Consider the following 22,749-nt stretch of genomic DNA (forward strand, 5'->3'; position numbering starts at 1 on the left):
CAAATCCGGTTAGATGTCAATAGTTTTTGTGTTTGACCAGTCTCAACAGATCTTTGCTCTAACTTTAAACGGGATCCTCACTAATAGTCAGTGAGATTAATCCTCTTAAATTAATGGGTATATCAAAAAAATTTAAAAAAAATAAGTGTCAAAAGAAAAACATATAATATAATGTAATATGGTCAACATAAAAAAAATGTAACATGGTCAAAATACCAAAAAAAAAAATCCTAGGATTGGTATATAATGATATAACCTTATGAACCAGAAAATTCAACAAAACTACATGGATGTGAAATCAAAACTTCTGCTACTGATCGTAATTGTTGCTGTCCTTTACACAAACGCAACAACTCAACCAATATCACTACCTAACTGTCCAACAAAGTGTGGCTCCATAACCATACCCTTCCCCTTTGGAACCACCAAAGATTGTTCCCTAGACAACACTTTTCTCATCAACTGCAACAAAGCAACACCTTCCTTACCACACACTAACCAAACAATCTTAAACATCTCACTCAACGGAGAGCTACGTGTATCATGGCCAGTAGCCAGTGACTGCTACGCCAAAAGAGGCAAACTCATAAACCAAACAATTCATCAACTCAACTTAACCAACCTCCACTTCTCTTCAACTCGAAACAAGTTAACCGCAGTAGGTTGTGACACTGTTGGAGCAGTTAAAGTATTTGATTCCAATGATAAAAACTACACAACTGGATGTGTTTCTCTGTGTAACAAACTTGATGGTATAATCACTAATGGTTCATGTATTGGTACTGGTTGTTGTCAAGCACCAATACCACAAGGCCACGTGATATCCAAAGTTGGTTATCTTTCTGTAGACGCTGTGGCCAACCATGCAGGTGTGGATGATTTTAATCCTTGTGGTTATGCTTTTGTAGTTGAAGATGGAGCATATAGATTTGTTTCTATGGATATAGTCAAGTTAGAGAAGAAAGAGTTACCTGTTGTGTTGAATTGGGCTGTAGGGAAGAAAACCTGTCAAGAAGCTAAGAAAGATGTTTCAGGTTATGCTTGTAAGGCTGAAAACAGTGAGTGTTATAATCCAGCTGATCATAAAGATGGTTGGTTACCTTCGCAACTGCTCTCTTGGATTTAGAGGAAATCCTTACCTTCTTCATGGTTGCCAAGGTTAGTGTTCAATGTTAATTCCTGTTTTTTAATGTTAATTAACCAGATAAGTTAAAACATTACGCCTTAATTATGTTATATAATTGTGACATTAGTTACCGTCATCAGGGTGTGAAATAACAGTAACGGTATCAGCACATTCTGATATTGTTTTGTCGCGGCTGTTTCAGACAATTTTTTTATAACCTTGGTTATATATCTTTATTGCTGAAATGGGTTTGCATGAAAGCATGGTCCTATGTGCTTGTCTCATACAAGTACAGGTGTTAGATATGTGACATATTATAGAGTCAAAGACATGGACGTGTCTTATGTTATGTTCATCTAAGAACTTAGGATATTTACATTTATCATCATTTATTTGCTGATTTAGTTAAGGCGGCAACTTCTGTATTTTTTTTTTAATTTATACTATTTTTAGATATTAATGAATGCAAAGAATTCAACAACTGTGTTGATGAGGCAACATGTGTTAATCTTCCTGGAAGCTACTATTGCACATGTCCAAAAGGTTATGAAGGAGATGGAAAAAATGATGGAACAAAATGCAGTCCCAAAACCAAAACAAATCAAATCACCCTCATAATTTCTCTAAGTGAGTATATTGTTATTTTTCTCTTCAAATCACATCACACTCAATATGTTATCAGTTAGATTCCCAATCAGCACATCTCATACATAATGATTATGTTCAGGTGTGAGTGCAAGTGTCATAGCACTACTAATTGGAAGCTTTTATGCATATTGGTCATTGAAGAGAAGAAATCTCACAAAACTTAAACAACATTTCTTTGAACAAAATGGTGGCTTGTTGTTACAGCAACAGATAGCAAAACATAGAGGTTCAACCGAAACAGCTAAAGTCTTCACTGTTGAGGAGCTAAAGGAAGCTACAAACAATTTTGATGAAGAGAAGATCCTAGGCCAAGGTGGTCAAGGAACAGTTTACAAAGGAGTTTTACAAGATAACAGAACTGTAGCAATAAAAAGGTCTAAAATCAGTGATCCAAATCAGGTTGAAGAGTTCATCACTGAAGTGATTGTGCTTTCTCAAATTAACCATAGGAATGTGGTGAAGCTCTTAGGTTGTTGTTTAGAGACTGAATTTCCGTTGCTTGTTTACGAATTCATTTCGAACGGTACTATTTTTGAGCATCTTCATGATCAAAACAAATCTTTAGAACTTGGATTTCGAACGAGGTTGAGAATATCAACAGAAACTGCTGGAGCATTGGCTTACTTGCATTCTGCTGCTTCTACACCAATCATACATAGAGATGTGAAAACTTCGAACATACTTCTCGATCATAATCTCACTGCAAAAGGTTTCTGATTTCGGCGCTTCTAGGATTGTTCCTCTTGATCATACTCAGATAACAACTTTGGTGAAAGGGACACTAGGGTATCTTGATCCGGAATATTTCCAGACAAGCCTTTTAACAGAAAAGAGTGATGTTAATAGTTCTGGAGTAGTTTTAGCCGAGCTTTTTACCGGTAAAAAAGAGTTCTCTTTTGATAGGCCAGAGGACGATAGAAGCCTTGGAGTTTACTTCGTTTCCTCGATGAAGGACGGTCAGTTACTTCATATTGTGGAGAGACAGATAATAGATGAGGCTAATGTTGAGCAAATAAAGGAAGTTGCTAACATTGCAAAAAGGTGTTTAAGGTTGAAGAGAGAGGATAGACCTACCATGAAAGAAGTGGCGATGGAATTAGAAGGAATGTTAGTTATGGAAGAGCATAGATGGGGAAGTTCGAATTTGTCTTTAGAAGAGACTGATAATTTGCTGAAAGCTTCACCATCTGATTTCAATGTTGAAAATGGCGTCGGTGGAAGTGGCATTAAGTTTTCTAACTCGTATAGCATAGATCAGATTTCAATGTCGTTCGTTGGTGGAAGATGATTAGTTGATACTAATTTGTAAGCCTTGTTGATTACTTTCACTTTGTGGCACAGCAAAGCAATCAAAAAGTAGGAACATTATCGGAGACATAATAAATACTGATGTTTCATGTTATTGTAAGTGCTTTTACAGAGTGTTCTTATTGTACAATGTACATACTTATGCCAAAGATTGATATATTGTACATGTGCGCGTACCAAACAGGAAAAAAAAGTACGTACTCGATACGTACCATAGGCGTACCGTACGCGTACTGATACCAGATGCATAACCCGGTACTAGTACTTTGTCTAAAACGGAGTATCAATACTTCACATAGCAGAAATCTCAGAACAAGGAATAATGATAAATGAATTACTATGATTTTGTGAATAACACATCGAACTTGCAAAATAGTATTTGTGCATTCAAGGAAACATGATAAGGATGATTTCTCAGAATTGAAATGTTTCTAAAGGGATTTTACAATTACAAGTAATATTTATTCATGCTAAATTATTGTCATCACTAAACTTATCTTATCCAGTAAAGAGTTATGATACTCATTTGTCTTTACAAATTACAAGGAACTATCTTCAAACACAGATCAATAAATCTACAAGAACGTGATTGAATTATAAGCAGCATGTCAGAAACATCTAAGAGATTCCTTTACAAAATTTGGATGCTTTCTTGAAATCACCACTCTACAATAACTGTATGAGTTTTGATTTACATTACACTTTTCCATCTGACGAAGAAGGTATACTATCTTTTTTCAAGGTTGTGGAAGACGACGAAGACGCAGAGTTTGTGCCTTTGGAAGGAGAAGAAGAAGGAGTCGGTAGTTTCTTAGGAAGCATCTGTTCCCAATAATCCTTAGGAAATCTTGATCCTTCTGATACAACAACAATAGTTAGCAGAATGAAGAACAAAAACCGGTTCCTCGAAAAACATGACATGATGATGGTGATGATGATGATGAATTGTGTAAGAGTAGAGATTATTCCTACTTAAAAAGAAAGAGGTTTAGAGAACTTTTGGAAGCTGACATGTTCAGTAATGTAGGGAGAATGCCAAGTTGTTTGGTTGGAAAAAGAAGTGTAAATGGCAGACAAAGAGGTATTTGATAATTCTAAACTGTGAAGCAATCCTTGTTGTTGCTCTCATTGTGTCATAAACTAATATAGAATCTGAATGTGCATGTGTGAGAAATTTTTGTTGAATAAAATAATAGTAATTTCTGTTTGACTCCTAATTAGTTGAATTTTAATCATGCAAACATGAGGAGAATGGTGATTTTGAGTGGTTAATGAAAAAAGTTGGATGATTAGAATAAGTGTGTTGGAGACTTTATATGCTGTTTTTCCGACAACAGTGTATATAAGTAATAGGTGTCAGTGAAGTGTGTATAGTTTATAGCATCTCTTTGTTTAAGGCTTAAAGGCCATGTAGTTATTGAAGGGATATATGCATTTAAAAAGGTTGAAAATTGCATTTAAAAATGAAAGTGGTGTTTTAGGGTGGTTCAATTTTGATTAGTGGCTACTAGGTAGCTTCATAGCTATGCTGTTTGTTTCTTTGCTTCAGGTTTATCAACATCCTGAAAAATCGGAACTTTTCAAGGAACAACATAAACTTATTTTCTAAGTTAATAAAAAGAATTAGTAATTCTATGATGGTGAAACATAATCATGGCATGTATTTCAATATCTAAACACCTCTCGAAAACCGTGCCCTGACTGGAACTACATCTAGACAACGTATAAACAAAGGCGTGTCGTGTTTGACATGTTTCAATAATTAACATGACACTGATCCATATAATTACGTTAGTTTATGTTTGACATGTTTCAATGTTTAACACTAAGGCATGTCGTGTTTGACATGTTTCAATGTTTAACACGACTCAGTTACATATAGATGTGTTAGTTTATGTTTGATATGTTTCAATGTTTAACACGACTCAGTTACATATAGATGCGTTAGTTTATGTTTGATATGTTTCAATGTTTAACACGACACTGATACCATATAATTGCGTCTGTTTATTTAGTTTTTTAATTATTATTGGTGTTGATGTGTCTGTATCGTGTCTGTGTTTTATAGTATCAGAGATGTGATGTGAGATTTAAGTAGTTAAATGAAAAATAAACCACAGGTATTTACATTATAATAATAAATAAATATTATATTACAGAGTTGTTGTACAAGAGACATTCTTAAATAAGTAATACAAGGATAGAAGTAAAGAATAAGAAAATAACCATTCTGTCAAAACAATGAGTGGAAAGTGAAGGTGAAGCATCATAAATTACGCAATGGCTGACACAAGAGTTTCAACCTTTGTTGGTCTCCAAAATGTCTTCTGAAGACAAAGTAAACCCTCTCCATTTTTAGCATAACTAAAACGAATATCATAATGTAGAGATTTTGCCATGTTCTCTATCTCCCCAATTGTTTCTTCATTGTCTCTTATTATCAAATATCCTTCTGGTCTCAACATTCTATCGACTTCTGCAATCGCCGCCACTATGTTGCACCTAAATCCGAGAATAAAATAAAATCGGCTCAGAAAAATCTAAACGGTAATGATTAAGGATAGTGAACATATAACATAACATACCTTTCTTTAAGGGTTGAAAATAAAGAATCGGCATTGAGAAGATCGTAAGATCGAGGATAGGTGCTAAATGACTCGCACCAATCGTGATAAATACCGATTAATCCACGCTCGTATATTATAGGCAATGTGTCTGGAGAATCAACCGGAACTACATTCATTACCCATACGTTCAATTTCAGCGCTCTGAGTGCCGCGGCAAATCTAAAAACACAACAGAATGCAAACTTAGTAACAATCGACAAGGTTGGTTAGAGACCAAGGAAAATATAGAGAAGTAGAAAGAATAACTTACCCTCCATAAACAGCTTTCATGTCCATGACATTTCTTACTGAAGACCAATTGATGCCCATTCCGTTCAAATATGAATGTGAAATGACGTTCTTCCAATGTTTGTAATCGGCGGTGAATTCCACTGGAGCAGATCTTCCATAAACACCGGTCTGAGTGTTTAACCAGTAAGGTGGTTTCTCTAACCTCAGCGGCCATTGTTCCGGCCAGATTGTTCCGCGCTCTGATGCACCTACTGGCACTTTGTGCATGCAAGCCTGTAATGATACATTCCTGTGAAGATATGGAAGTTGGAAAATAAAAAATTAGAGCAATCAACCTCGAATAATCTCAATAAATAAAGCACTATCAATAGATGTACCAGGCTGCATTTGGATCATCAGATTCGCTACACATTGGTGGCTCATTTTTTGGTCTTTTCTCGTAGCATTCGTTGTCGGTTGGTTTTCTATATATTGCCGCTGCCACTCCGTTCAATTTGTCTTTTGCAATAACCACCAGATCCCAACACATTGACTTCGTGATTGCACGCATGTCTGCAACAAAATGGTTATGTTTAAAAGCAACTCATAAGTTCATCTCGAATAAAAAAAAGTATCTCTTAAAAGCCTGTTGGGATTGACTTATTTGAGTCTATCTATTCGCATAAGCCCTTATGGAAACAACATATGATATGATATGACATGTCCACAACTTGAGCGTACTTCCATAAGCTCCCTGGGATATCTTATATAAATCAATTTCATTTTATCTTTTGCTATACAAATAGCTTATACATAATCACTTATATGATAAGTCCTTATGTAATTCTTTTATCCAAACAAGCCTTTAGAGTGAAACTAGTTTGGATTTAATGGTTTTACCTTTCCAAATCCCAGCATTTTCTGGATCCTTTTGATAAATTGGAGTAGCGGACCATACAAAGTAACCACCAGGTCGCAAGACACGATTCAGCTCTAAGAGTAGCTTGCCACCTGCATTGTACAAACATTAGTGGAAAGATAAACATATTCAAGGAAACGGAAAAATTTAGTCAAGATGTTAGCACCACCTTCTATGTGCCAAGGGACTCTACAACGAGCACAGTGGAGAAGATCAAAGACAGAACCAGGGAATGGTAATCTTTTCGTTCCCATGACGCCTAACGTTGCAGGAATTCCACGTTCCAATGCAAATTGAACTTGTGCCTCGTGGACATCTTTAGGAGCGAATGACATGGTCAGAACATCTTTTTCAAACAGATAGCCACCAAAGCTAGCTACCCCACACCCAACGTCCAATATCACACGACTTCTCTTCCCCCATGCAATATTAGGAAGAGACTGCATTATTAAACAAGCACCCATTTTAGGGTGGAAAATGGACATATCAAGCAGGATTGAAAACATGCTGATTAAAGTTTCGAGACCATTATTTGCAAGTTTGCTTAACTCGTTGCATTAAGTAGTTAACGGTCATAATTTAAAAGCATATGTATCAAAAAGAAGGATGTGCTATATTGACTTGTCGAAAATAAAGGTTGAAAACACAGAAACCTGCAAAAGGCTTACATTTTGAATGAATTCAATGTAATGAAGAGCGCCATACTTAAATTGAGTTCCCCCGCCAGGAAAAGAAAGGTATTCACCAGAAACTTTGATCCAGTTTTGATGACCCTTAGATTCTACAAGCTTTGTGTGAGGGGCATTGTTGTACCATATCTGCAATAGGCACCAAAATATTGAATTTCAATATTTATATTGGGTCAGTTATCGAATTTCAGAAATCCAGTTTGTGTGTTACATACCATTTCCCTGCTTTTGGGCCATCTAATCGGGCTTCTATAGCCCTCTGGAAGAGAAACTAGACAAGTAGAAACTTCATCGGGACAGTGTCTCTCTCGATGTTCATAGTGACTTATGCTTCGAAGTTTTTTAATTGCTTTCCAATTGTCAAGACAAGGGATGTATTCTGATCCTGAAGTTGTATTACAAAGTTTCCAGTCATATTTGCTGCTATCAATAGATATCGAAAACTTTTCTGGTTCCTTGTCACGCTTAGACTCTGCAGCTTGAGTTGACAGAGTTCCATTTTCGGTTCTAGCTTCAACTAAAGTTTCTACTTTACTATCTCCAGTACTTTGGTTTGTCATTGACTGCTGATTTTCATTGACCTTCTCCTCGTTAGACTCTGCAGCTTGAGTTGACCAAGTTCCATTTTCGGTTCTAGCTTCAACTAAACTTTCAACGTTACTATCTCCGGTACTTTGATTTCTCATTGACTGTATATTTTCATTGATCTTCTCCTCCTTAGACTCGCCAACAATCTCATCTTGTTGCGTGATCTCACCGAGACTATTTTCCGTCCCTAACTTGCTATCAGCTAAGCTCTTGTCAGATTTACTTTCATCTAAAGCTTCCGTCAATCCTTTGAGTTGATTATCATCAATTTGACCATTCGTTGTTTCTGTTTCTGCAGATTCAGAATGGCTTTCGATCTGAGATTTTGAGGTTTGGCTCTCTCTTGTTGCCGATTCCACTGATATATCACCCAAACTGTCTTCGAATTTCGAAGAAACAGTTTGATTAGCTATATTCTTTACCTCATTAATCGTCTCCGATACCTCCATGACTGGATCCTGATCTGGAGCAATGGACGACATCGCAATCCATAAACCAACTAAACAAAATGCAACAAAAACAGCTACCGGAACTGTCGAACAGTAGTTTGACGAGTTCCTCCCGTCGCCTCGGGAATTCTTCCCTAGTGCCATGATTCTTAGTTACTTGTATTTCAAGATAAACACACCTAGAAAATGGAACAAAGCATTAGCAAATCTATTAAAAAGAAAACCATGCAAATCAGTTAAAATCAAACATAGATCAAATCAAACATTGTGTTTCCAACAGTAACAAACAAAAAGGGGTTAGAAAGTAAGAATTGGAAGTTTCAAATGATGATGAAGTAAGACAGAAAAAGAAAGGAATTGACAAGTACTAACTTGATGCTAAGTGTTAACAACCAAAAAAAATCAAACTTGTACGAATCAGTCAAAAAAGGTAAACTTTATTAAGAAAAAATAAACTGAAACTTTCTACAAATAATAATGAAATGGTGTATGATCCAAAGCTGAAGAAAATGTCAATAATAGCAGATACCTAATGAGGAAAAGTGAAACCATAGGGAAATTGAAAAAGCAAGAAACTAAGAAAGAGAAATGAAGTAAAGAAGCGTAAGCTTTGCTTACCTTCATCAGCAATTTTAGCAAGTAGAGCAAATCTGAGAATGAATGTGATGCTAGCTATGAAGCAGGTGGAGCGGTTTGGGTAAAGCAAGAGTGAGAGTGTATGTGAAAGTGAAACAGTTGTTTGTTGTTGTTGTGGTTGATTGTCATTTGTGATAGCAGTTGTTTGTTGTCTCTAAATTGTTGTTTTTGGATAATTACAACAACTTTACTAGTAAAATAATACTAAGGCTATCAACACTCTTCTTTTTTACTTTTTACACTCCACATCATCTACTTTTTAACTCACTACAATAATTTTGTTTAATTCAATTTCCTATCCCATCACTTTTATTTCATATTCTTACTTTCTTTTGTATTTTATTTTTTGTGATTATATATTAACAATTATTAAATTAAATTAAATTAAAATAATTAAAATTTAATTTAATTTATTTTAATTTATTTTCTATTTTAATAACTTATTTGAATTTTATTTTTTTAATTGTGAATTTTTAATTAATTTTTTTCTTGCAAGTAATAAAGAGAGGATATAGAGATAATCATTATTAAAACAAATAAAGTTACAAAATTTAAAATAAAATACAGTAAAATAGAATTTTTAATGTTAAAAAGGTTATTGTTGGGATCATTTTACTAGAAAGATGTTTAGAACTACAGACAAGAATTTATTGGAGGCTAAATAAAAAAAACTAGAGAGTAAAAGGTCGAATCTTTTTTGTGTCCAAATCAAATGAACCAAATCTCTATTTATAGACAAAAAATTATGAATTTTGGTGAAAATAAAGATAAATGAAAAATTAATTTATTATAAAATATTGTTCTAAATGATTATGATAAAATAAAAATCTAAATAATAAAAACAACCAATAAAATTTTGCAAAATATATGATGTGGTCCTCACTCTCTTCTCATTCAACATGTTGAATATATTCAACACCAATTAATTCACATCATATTCAACATGTCATACAACACACCATTGAAAACATTCACCGATTCGACAGATTACTAGGCTAATTGGAATGCATGAGGATGTGGAAGTCAGCCATACTTTTCGAGAAGCAAACAAGTGTGCCGATGCACTAGCTAACGAGGGCTGCAAGATACAAGACAATTGTATTTATTATACTATTGCTCCAGAGTTTCTCTGTTTTTATTTAGAGGAAGATTCTTTAGGGATCTCCATCCCTAGATTGATTCCAGTGTAGTTCTCTCTCTTGGGCTTCGGCCCTCTTTATTTCCAAAAAAAAAAACATTCAACTATTAAAAAAATTATTCAACTATTGAAAAAATTATTCAACACCCCTATTGTAAATGGTCTAATAATTTATGATACTATGATTGAATGTTTGATATTTTATTTTATTTTAATATTTTTATTGAATATTTTTAATTATATTAATTTTGCTTTATCGATATAGATCCAGCTTTTTTATGAATACTATAGAATTTTCTTGCTTAACCATGGTCGAATATTTCTTTCATGAGAAAGATATAACTAGCCAACTAGGCATCTATATAATAATATAAAAATATTTACGTCAAATATATCTCATCCTCTTTCATTCCTGTGTTAATAATGTTTTGGTTGTTTTTGTTTTCAAGTTTTAAACGAGACATTCTTATTTTCAATCAACACGAATCGTTTGCAATTTAAGAAATACTTAGATACGAACCTAAATTTATATTTTAAGAAATAATAAAAAAATTAAAAATTATTTAAAATTTAATTTCGTTTTTAATTGTCATCATGGGGTGGTTAGTTTAATAAAGGAGAGAGACAGTTTTATTTCAAATTTTTAATTAATAAAAAGAAGTTTTGCTAACCAGTGCCCTCAGGTCTGAGCACTATTTAAGCATACTAAATAAAAAAATATTCTTATAAAAGTCAATATTTCAATTTCCAATGCATTTTCAATGCATTGGATACACGCACTTTTATAAAAATTTACTACTTTAATCACTTAAAGAATACCTCAAGGGCACTGGTTAGCATTTTCCATAAAAAAATATGATAATTATATACCAAATAGTTTAATTCTAATACACTATGACATTATTTGATAAAGATAACTGATAGTTGATAGCCGATAACTGATAATTCATAGTTTGTAGCTGTTGTCTAGTAGTTTATGTTAAAACTCAAGCTAAACAGTCAAAAGCATTAAGATGAATGAAAGGAAATGGTATTCAGGCTTCTCATAACTAAAAAATCTCACTTGATACAAGAGTATGCAGATGCTTATATATCAAGCAATTGTAACTAACTACTAACTAATTGATAACTAACTTGAAATTAGTTATTTTTTCAATTTTGATTCTCTATCAATTAGTTCGGTTACACTCTCTTCTCTCCATTACATTTAACATCCCTCGTCAAGCTAGAATGTATATCAATCATTCTTAGCTTGGCTTGAAGATTATTGAATGGACCCGGCTATAATGACCTAGTGAGTATATAGCAACTTGCTCCTTTTAAGTGACACGCATGAGATGTACTACATCAACTACTACTTTATCCTTTACCACATGACAATCAATTTTCTGTCTTTTGTTCTCTCATGGAAAATTGGATTTACAGCTATGTGCAAAGCAGATTTGTTGTCGTAATATATGATGGTTGGCATTTGGTGTGAGGTCTAAAATGTCATATTTCATAATTTTTCTGTGTTGTTACTTAACCAATCATAATCAATAACACATTTGGATCATAAAAGAGGCATCTCAAACGTGCAAAATCATATAGTAATTAAAATCAGAGAACATCAACAAATAGAGTAATTAAAATCGCTATATCCAAAAAGATTGATATTTTGAAAGCATTGAAGATTTTGAACCGAAAAAGTTCATACAGAAAAATAATTGTTCTAAACTACTAAATAGTGAATTTCCTTTCTTGGGTTGTGAAGGTTCCACCGAACTGAGTCATCAATTGATTGAGTTATTTATTGCTTTTTTGTTCCATCATCTTGTACAAGAAAATTGTGGTGGTTCTAGTTTAATTTCTTGAACCAATTGTTAAGACATCAGGTGCAACATCTGTCCCCTAAGGAACATAATTTATGTGAATGTCACAGGTTCCGAGGTCGGATTCATCTCTCTTCCTGTTGGAGTCTTTTACGAATGATTGACTGTGAGTTATATCTGCCGCAATCAGGTTGTTTAATCAGGCATTAAGTTTCTCTTCTAGGTTGATGAAAGGTTGTTTCTTTTCAACAACTCTTTCACACTATGGGCCACCATGCGCCCATGTTTCTACCTGAATAAACTATCATGTAATAGATCGTCCTCAAATATCCAACATTTGAGGTCATCTTTAACTCCTTCTACTTCAACAACTACTTGCGTGAAATAGACGATGTATGACCATAAGCTCTCTTTCTTTCTCTGTGTTATCTTGCTTAGGGAAGCTATTGCCATTTGCTTCCTTTTTGGGGTGTGAAATGAGTGGTGAAGCTTTCGTACAGGTCGGTCCACGACTCAATGCTCCCATCATATACAACTATGAACTAAAGTTTGGTCGATCCCGTCAAAGTTAGTGCAAATAGTTTGCACTTGACAACTTCATCAGCGTGGAATTAGTTCAAACGTTCTTCAACGAGTTATACATCTTCGTTGGATTTCCTTTCCTGTCGTAATCCTTCAGTTTGAGAGGCTTATCTAGTGGCTTCAATATTTATCTGTCCAAGATGAGGGCGCAGAGAGGATGCGTCTGCAGATTCTTTTTCGGTGGTTTCTCTACATGCTCTCGAGGAGAAACATGGCTACCTCGACTCCTATGGGGCTTTGAGAATAAGTTCAATATCTATAGATTTTCTAGTGATTATGAGATTGTGGATCTTCGTCTCTATATGATACAGACGACTCAGGAACGATAGTTCAGCTTCTTCTAGAAATGGTTTCTTGCACGGTGTTCCCTTTCGGAGGCACATTGAGTAAGCTTTCTTCCGACGAAGCAATCTTTCTTCTATCGCCTACGACTTTTACTACCGAACTATGTTATACATATTATTCAACAACTCATTAGCACCTTGTACTCCGAGGTTTGCCTGCCGCAGCAAAAAATCGTGCAAGGTTTCTGGTCTTGAGACAGATGGTGGTACTAGAGGCATGGGAGAATGATCGCCTCGTCGAAGCTACGGAGCAGATCGTGCGATCTGAGGAGGTTAGAGCAGATATGGATACAATAGAGATTTTACAACAATCTGATCCAAATTGCCTTGAGAAGGAGAAAGCGACTGATTTCTTGCAGTTTGAGAGGTAGCTGCTTTCACGGAGAGCGACGAAGCAAATGGCTTCAGATCCAACCATTGTTGGAAGATTTAGATATCATTGATTCATAAATTATGGAAACCAGAGTTGATCCGCTATCGGAATAAATTGAAAACGGTGGATCTGACGTTCGATCTCAAGAACTTTGATCAAATAAATTTAGAGAGTTTCAAATCAATGAATCAAAATGAGAATGCATAATCATGGAAAATGCGTAAATCAAAAGTCCATTCCTATAGACTGCGCCACTCTTCCGTTATGAAACCAGAATCAATTGGAGAACGGCGGTTGCAATGTGCAATAACGGACTTGAAGTTATAAAGCGGTGAAGGAGGAGTTTACTTGTAAGGTTAAAATTTCAACGCTTAAATCAATATATAAATGAGTTGAATGAAGTTTGAATTTAAAATTTTATACTTGAGAGTAAGTGAATGACACATTTTTTATTTATATAGAGGAGTAGTTATAACCACTTGTTATCTTTGAGTTGTGACGATGGAGGGATGTTAGATGTATCTTGATCCTAAATCTATTTTCTTCTTTCTCAAGATAATACACCTACGCTGCAAGTGATTTGGACGAATTATTAATTTATCTAGATTGGACCTGCGGGCTCTTCTAGTCAGTGTAGGACACAAAACTTTGTGTGTCTGTGCGCACGTTAATATCATTTACCATTAATTTATCTAAAGAATTGCTAAATTAAAAAACATATTTTTATTGAGGAATTAGAGAGATTTGTAAAAGTAATTAATAGAGAAATCAAGTCCGGGCGGGTTGGGTTATTCTGAATCCGAACAGCCGACCCAAATAAAGCCACGTCATTACATTATCCATCCACCAAACGCTATCGAAATTTTGAACTGTCTGATGACGTGGCACAGCACGTTCAATCCCACCAATTCTCCAGTACAATGTGTTTGTGTTTTAAATTTTCTGATGATTAATTTAATAAATAAATAATTAAAAAGAAAGAAAGAAAATGTGTGGAAGAAATGGAACGATAGAGATTTTGGAGTCTTGTGGCTTCTGAACAGAATCACACAGTCCACATGAACAAACCAAACTGAGAACACTAATTTCCCACATCACTCTTTAACAATAGAAGAACAAGGAAAGAAGATAATGGTGGTGGCATGTGAAACATGAAGAGGATTCTATTATTATGCATCTTCAATGGCATCATTATGTCATAATGCCTTTTCATTTTCACATACAAAACTTTTCCCTATCATGTTAAAGCCATCTTTCAGATGCTCCTCCATTACTACTCATTCCACACCTTCCTACAATTCCCTTGTTTTTGAGGTAATTCTCTCTCTCTTTCACTTTCTTATTATTATGCATTCATTCTTAATTTAATGTAGGAAATTCCAATCTATAAACTATATGCATAAGAAACCTAATTACTCATATGTGAATGTGTAGAATGAATTGTGCTTCTTGTATTTTACTTCATGATCTGTAGATTTGTTTAAGATTTTCACTTTTGTTGTTTTCTTATGTCTGCTTTGATGCACTGAAAGTTGTGACTGAATTAGGGTTTACATCTTTGGACCTTTTTGTTTCACATAAAAAATATTATTTGGTATCAATTATGTTCATTTTATAAGATTTACCTTTTTTTTATCTTAGACTGTTAGGCTATTGGGTCCTCCAGCGAAATTTGAAGCTTCGAAACTGAAGGTTGTTCTATTGGAAGATCAGATAAACAGATATGCAAGTATTATTCCAAGAACCTACATTCTATCCCACTGCGACTTAACAGCTAATCTCACTTTAGCTGTTTCCAATGTCATCAAACTCGAGCAGGTTTGTGTCTTTATGCTTTTCCTGGTTTCGAGTGGAAATTAGTCTTTAGTGCATTTTTTGAACGAAGGCAATGCTAACGAGTGCCTGTAGACATTTGGACGCATTGTCTGGCATTGCTTAATTGGCGCATATTTGATGTCTTCTATTCCTTGTGTGAAATGGCAGTTGAGAGGGTGGTACCAGAAGGATGATGTTGTAGCTGAATGGAAGAAAGTGAAAAATGAAATGTGCCTACATGTTCATTGCTTTGTTAGTGGTCCTAATTCCTTCCTAGATCTCACTGCTGAATTTAGATATCACATTTTCTCCAAGGAAATGCCTTTGGTATGTTTGTATTTACTTTATATTATCCCCTTAATGCATCTGATTCCTATCAAAACAGAAATAATCCGAGAACTATAACTAGGACTGTTCTAACATGTTCTCCCTCTTGACTCAAATATAAGCAAAAAAATAATCATATGTTCTAACATGTCCCTCCCTCTCCACTAGAACAAGAAATTGTTTACATTTGAGTCCGGAGGTAGTATTCTATATTGCAACTTAATCGAAAAATTGCATATATGGGTCCTAATTTAGTGAACTTGTGATATACTATAACTGGTAAATGTGTAAATTGGTCCTCCAATTGGAGATTACTGGATTAGTAGTAAATTCTCGAGAAGACTTTCTTTCATGAACAGCGTATCCAAATCATTGTTTAAAATTATTAACATATTTTCTTCCCATAGTCTTGCAAGGATGAATCTCTCACTTTTTCTATGTTTTAATGGCAGTCCTATGCCTAAATGTATTATGACACATGGTTGGATTGTTGTCTTGAGCATGCCAGGTACTCAAAGCAATTCAATGCGGAGATTCTGCACTTTTCCACGAGCATCCAGAATTGCTGGATTCTATCGTTCGAGTATATTTCCATTCTAGCTCAAAAATATACAACAGAATGGAATGTTGGGGGCCTTTAAGGGATGCAATGGAGGTAATATTTCTGAAATGAGTAATTTTACTTTCTTTTTTACATTGCCTTTTTGTTTTGTCATCTGATTATGTTTCTTCTGCTTTCAGGGAAGACGAGGCGATCAGTTACAAGGGTTGATAAACAGAGATCGTCCTCCTGAAGAATGGAGAAGTCCAATGTCCACATTCCAAGCTCTTTTTGCTTTTCTTCTTTCAAATGTATTACTGGTAACTTGGTTGATTTGCTTATATCCCGATTCTTTCCTCAGCTAGAGCTTTGGGTGGGTTTAGACGAAGCAGAAGTCAGGTTGCAAAAATGACTGTAAGAGGAAATTGTAAAATTGCACAAAAACATATTACTTGTGCAATAAAGGAAAATTCATTTTATGAATTATGTAATTATTAAGCAAAGGAATTAACAGATTGGATTCAATCCCACTCAAAGATATGGCCTTGATTTTAGTTTTTCAGTCTTATTTTCTATAATTGATTTGTGCTTAACATTTGTATTCATTGATGTGCCACTTATCAATTGTTTCAAATGCAAGACACTTTATCCGGATCACCCGTAGTTGGCTAAGTACCACTTTCACATTACCACATTAGTGACAGTCGGATAAAGATTGCATAATACATATATTTGTTAATTTTGGCTTGATGATTTTCTTTCACGACATTGCCTCTATATATAATAATTGCTTAGTATTCTATATACCCGTTGGGAGTACAAATTTTCTAATCTATTTTAAGAATGAAAAATATAAACAATTAACAAACAAATTATTGTTTATTAACATTCCCAACAAATGGCTTATTAAGCAGCATTAATTTGCTAACAAGAAATTGATGACGTGGACACACAATAGATTTGTAAAGTATATCTCCAACCTAAAATTGTGTATTGAGATTAAGAAGTGATATTAGTTAATCATCATAGACATCAGGTAATAAATGACAATCGACTTCGATATGATTGGTCTCTTCATGAAAAATGAGATTTGTAACAATTTGGATGATGCTTGTATTGTTAGCATCAAATGACGTAAAGTGACATACGCTCTATTTGAGGAAGTCCAAGTTGAGTCAAAATACCGGAAAGCTAAATTATTTCCAAAAAAGCAATAGACAAGGCATGATACCCTAATTCAATGGAAGATGTATAAACTCTTGTTTGTTTATGTTGGAACAAGTACGCGATTACAGATCCGAGTAGAGAGAAACACACAAAAACTTTGTTCATACAGTTCGGCCAAATTACATACGTCTGCGACTATAGAGCATCTATAGTTCTGTCTTATTGATTTGTTATAAATTACATACTTTAAGGTTTCAGTGTTACAAGTATATATATATATATATATATATATATATATATATATATATATATATATATATATATATATATATATATATATATATATATATATATATATATATATATATATATATATATATATATATATATATATATATATATGGATTATAATTATCCAAATTACAATAATACCCCTAAACTACTCTGCGGCTCCGGCCCTTGCTCACTTGACATTACCTATGAGCCAAACTCAACAATCTTCCCCTTGGCGGATATCAAACCCCTATGAAGATTAACTACATAATGTCATATCCTAGCAATTTTGTGGCGTGTAATTCTTACTTAACACTGAGAAACATGTAACAAGTTCAAACAATGTTTGAACTTGTTACTGGTGACTGGCTTGATCAACATATCAGTTGCAATCTCTGAAGTGTGAACCTTCTGAAGTAATATATGTCTGGATACCACCAACTCCTTAATCTTGTGAAACCTCACATCAATATACTTGGTCCTAGCATGATACACCTGATTTTTCTTCAAATAGATAGCACCCTGACTATTACAATGCATCTGAACTCCACTTTGCTTAACACTCAACTCTTTCACTAACCTTGTAAGCCATAACGATTCCTTGACAACTCCAACTTGCCATGTATTCGGCCTCAATTGTAGACATAGATACTATGGATTAAACTGGTGATTTCTAGCATATAGGCCCTCCCATAAGAGACCTTGATGCCACATATCCACCCAAAACCTTAAGGCAGTGAGGATATGGGTCACCTCTCTTATAAAACCAACATTTCATACATTCTTGGTCGATATGTGACTTTAACACTTTCATAATTAAAACCCAATAATCTCCCCCACAAGTGTGATTCACCCACATCACTAGCCTTGATCCACACTAGGATCCACTTCTGCCACCCCATCAAGCCATCCTAACTCTGATACCACTGTTGGGAAGTTCGGGGAGCGAGGCCCAGAAGTGTTAATGGAAAGAAAGAAAGAATAAACCATAATGTGATGTTCCATTCAAGTAGTGAATTATACGAAGAACTATTGCTAGGTGAAAACGAAAAGGATAATACATGATTCAATTTACTTATCGAACAACAAAAGATATGCTAGAGCGAGTACTAGTTAATTAATTAAGGTTACCCACAAGTTGTTGGTACAATAAGGGATCCAAAAAAAGACCATCATCATAACTATGATATTTAATATTAATATCAAGAGGAATATCCATCAATTTTTTGATTGGAGACCAACCATTGAAATCAAATATGTAGCGTACTTGTGTTGATGGAGACAGATGCCCTTAGGTGTATAATAAATCTTAAGACCAAGAAAATAATATAGATTACCAATATCTTTCACATGAAATAAGGCATGTGACTGCTATTTAATTCGCTGAATGGAAGAATGATCAGAACCAATGATAACCATATCATCAACATACAAAAGAAGTAGAAGAATACTGTTAGTTGTGCTATGAATAAATAGTGAGGAATCATATTGAATTTGAGTAAAGGAGAGTCCAAGTAGAGTGAAACAAATTTTTTCTTATCATGCCATGGGCGTCTGTTTCAAATTGTATAAGGAGTGTTTATGCTTGCACACATGCTTAGATGGAGAGAATAGACTTTGAAAAAGTCATATAACTATCTTCAGTCATGTAACCATGAAGTAAGACATTCTTAAAATCCATTTGAGAAATATATATATCTTCTTTTAGAAGCAATTATAGCTAGTAGAATGCGAACAATTGTCATTTTCAAAACCATTGCAAATGTCTCATCATAATATACATTACATATTTCTGCTTGTCTTCAAAGGAAACCAATCGAGCCTTGTAGCGGTTGAGGGGTCCATAAAAATTGAATTTCACCAAATACACCCATTTGTAACCTATGAGTTTAATATTAGGAGGAGAAGAGACAAAATCCCATGGGAAATTATCTTGAAGAGCCTGAAGCTCCTCGTTTATTACTTTTATGTAGTGCACATCTTTAACAGTCTGTGAATAATAGGTAGAATATATATTCTAGAGTGTGATGCAGTCAAAGAAGTATGTGAGGAATCATACTTGTTTGGTAAATATGTATTAGTGCTCAAGTTATTCAACCAGCAGACATTGTTCAACATATACAAGATCAAGTGAAAGATCAATATCGAGAAGGAGAGTGGGAACTTGTTGTTTGTATTTTCTAAGAGATACATTGTCTGATTTATAATGTTCTATAGATTGAAGCGTAATAGAAATAGTGGAAAGAATAGCAATATCATTAATGATATGAGAAAGACAATGAAACATACATTGATTATAAAAAAATGGCACATTTCTATAAATGTGAAAGTGATGTTTAAAGTCATCATAACACAACAAACCCTTATAAGAGTGATTATACCTCATAAATTCATACTTAACAGACCGTGCTCCAAACTTATGTTTTTCAAACACAGGTAGCTGTAAAACACACATATCCAAAAGTATGTAAATCACAATAATCAAATTGAGTTTTAAATAGATGAAATAATGTAGAATCAAAATCAATAATTGTAAAAAGGAATGATATTGATCAAAAAGACAACTTCGGGCATGGACTTTACCCAAAATCAAGATGGCGTAGAAGCTTGAAGAAGTAAGGTGCGTGTAACATCAAGTAAATGAAGATTCTTGTGTTCTGCCATCCTATTTTTTTGGGTTATTGGGACAAAACCTTTGAAAAAAATATAAATTTCTATTGAAGATACTCTTGAAACTCAAGAGACATGTACTCACCATCAGAATTAAAGCATAAATTTTTAAAACTTGCTCGAATTTGAGTTTCAACATATGGAAAATTTCTTAAATATAGAAAACACTTTAGATTTAGACAGAAGAAAATTATTCATGTAAAAAAATATAATCATAAATTAATACCATAATGTCTTAACGGTTGTTTCATCGAGATTACATGTGCACGATGACGGATTCTACTTCAACTGTGGATAATGCAACACAAATTACTTCTTAATGTTCTATGAGGCAAGTGAATTTCCCAGTAAATGACACATGCCACTAGTACTTTTACAATCCAACTTACAATTAGAGAAATCAAAATCAGAGTATCCAATCGTAGCATAATGAGTCCCTTTGAAGGTACCATACACCATTTAGTCATGTGCTAGTAAAATACCTCGTAATACATTTTTTTGTAGTGATGTGTGAGTTATTAGGGTTTTCTTGAAAGCATGCACACATAGAGATAACAAACATGATATTAAGAAGAGGTGTAATGAGATAGAGAAAAGAATCGATCTTATATCAATCTTTTATTTCTTTTACTGGCTTGTTTATCTCATCTTTGTCTAAGTTACTTAAAGTATTCATGGGAGTTGATATAGGTGTTTATTTTTCCATTTTGAATCTTTTCAATTGCCCGTTGCAGTATTTAGCTTGATTTATGAAGGTGGATTTTGTTTGATGTATTAGTAAGTCAAGGAAGTACCGAAGTTCACCCATTAATGATATTTCGAACTTATTTTTTATCATATTAAAAAAACTCTTACACAAAGATTCGTCCGTAGCACCAAATATGATATCATCAACCTAAATTTGCACAAATAAAACGTCATGCTCATATTTTTTACAAATAATATTGTATAAACCATTCCTCTTTGAAAATTATTTTCAAGTAGAAACTTGCTTAAGCAGTCATTCTTGGCTATTTTCTATGTAAGAGTAGCAAGTGTAAAATGTAAGAGTAATGATACCATAGAATGTATTAACCGTAATATAATGGTTTTCAACTTAAAAATTGTGAAAAGAACGAACAAAAATAATATATAATTAATGGTTGTCACTTAATCAGAAACTATAAATCAAAACTTGAGAGTAAAACTTTTAACAAAGTGGATTAACATGTTAGGCAATGATTCGTTTAGTGACTTCACCTAATACATGAGTATGATATCATATGTTGTAACAAATGAGACCAAAATACTATTTACTGGTGTATGTCTATAACGCCAAAGTATATACAATAATTCAATGTGGAACAAATTCATAAGCCTCACAATAACATCCATCAATTTTATTTATAAGTTTTGTTTTCTCGTATGTCTTTAACTCTTTATCCCTAAAGCAACTAAAATGTGAAAGTATTCCTACTTGATTTTTAATCCAAATTATTACGAGTTCCATTTATTAGAAATTTTTTCAATACTAATAAATTGTTATCCATTTCTCAAGTAAGTTTCTATTGGAGGTAATAGGTGTTTTCAGGGTAAAAAGTGTGTATATTTATTTGATGTTTCTCTCTTCTTTTATAGGGAGATTTAGGATTTTCGAGGGACTTAGAATTTTCATGCGGAATGATAGTTGTCTAGATGCACAAGTGTCATGGTACATTTTATTATCTGACAGTTCCCCTTCAATCATTTGCATGAATCAACAATTATCTGATTTTGGAGTTTCAATTCAAACATTGAATAAAAGTGTGTGCATACTATTTTTTATTTTTTGTTTGTTTTTTATGACGGTACAACTGATTGAATACGAACATACGAGGCAAATAAATACGATTATGGAATCACGAACAAACCCAAAACCATGGTCAAACGCAAACACAAAACCAAAATACGAAATCAGTAATAACCGCGAACAATAGATCACAATCAAACATCGAATCACGATCACAAAGTAAAATTGGTTGCAATCAAACACAGAATCATGATCACATAGCAAAATCGATCATAATCAAACACTAAATCACGGTCGCAATCAAAGACGAATCAAGAGATTGCGGCCAAATTCAGATCTCAGAATCACAAATGAACAACAATTCAGAAAAACGTCCAAAATCACGATCCCAATTCTTAAAATTGAGAATCACCATGACAAAATCAAGAGATGACACAAAACTACAAGCAGCTACAACAAATGCAATCAAGGTTTCAAAAAATAAACAATTTTGAGATTTTTTGATTTTATTTTTGAAAAAACAACATAAAAATCTGCTTAAAATAAGTATCATTGAGTTTTGGTCCAATGGTCAATGACATGGAGGAAAACTAATTTCCCACTCAACATATAAAAGAAGTGGCTCTAGCATTGCTACGAACTCAGAGCAATTACATTCGAGAATTTCTTTATCTACCTCCCTACCTTCTTGGTCACCCGTGGCGAAAACCCCAAAATGCCCCTTGTTTCGGAAATGCATT

General features: G+C 33.9%; 2 protein-coding genes and 1 pseudogene across 2 annotated transcripts; 2 read left to right on the forward strand and 1 right to left on the reverse strand.

The window, feature by feature from the left end:
* The first annotated feature begins 286 nt into the window (after nt 1-286).
* LOC131632602 (wall-associated receptor kinase 2-like) lies at nt 287-3,176 on the forward strand (annotated as a pseudogene).
* Nucleotides 3,177-5,174: 1,998 nt separating this feature from the next.
* Nucleotides 5,175-9,339, reverse strand: LOC131632600 (probable methyltransferase PMT25). The gene is made up of 9 exons (XM_058903349.1): nt 9,183-9,339; nt 7,743-8,743; nt 7,507-7,656; nt 7,008-7,278; nt 6,820-6,930; nt 6,318-6,492; nt 5,960-6,229; nt 5,668-5,868; nt 5,175-5,584 (listed from the first exon to the last, which is right to left on the reverse strand). The coding sequence occupies exons 2-9, from the start codon at nt 8,706-8,708 to the stop codon at nt 5,356-5,358; spliced, it is 2,373 nt and encodes a 790-aa protein (XP_058759332.1). The 5' UTR covers nt 8,709-8,743; nt 9,183-9,339; the 3' UTR covers nt 5,175-5,355.
* A 5,103-nt stretch (nt 9,340-14,442) lies between these two features.
* Nucleotides 14,443-16,693, forward strand: LOC131632585 (magnesium dechelatase SGRL, chloroplastic-like). Its single transcript, XM_058903322.1, has 5 exons — nt 14,443-14,762; nt 15,090-15,266; nt 15,432-15,590; nt 16,099-16,245; nt 16,332-16,693. Exons 1-5 carry the CDS (start codon nt 14,631-14,633, stop codon nt 16,494-16,496), a joined length of 780 nt encoding a protein of 259 aa, XP_058759305.1. The 5' UTR covers nt 14,443-14,630; the 3' UTR covers nt 16,497-16,693.
* The last annotated feature ends 6,056 nt before the right edge of the window (nt 16,694-22,749 follow it).

Source organism: Vicia villosa, unplaced genomic scaffold (assembly GCF_029867415.1).
Source record: "Vicia villosa cultivar HV-30 ecotype Madison, WI unplaced genomic scaffold, Vvil1.0 ctg.000968F_1_1, whole genome shotgun sequence".
Lineage (NCBI taxonomy): Eukaryota > Viridiplantae > Streptophyta > Magnoliopsida > Fabales > Fabaceae > Vicia > Vicia villosa.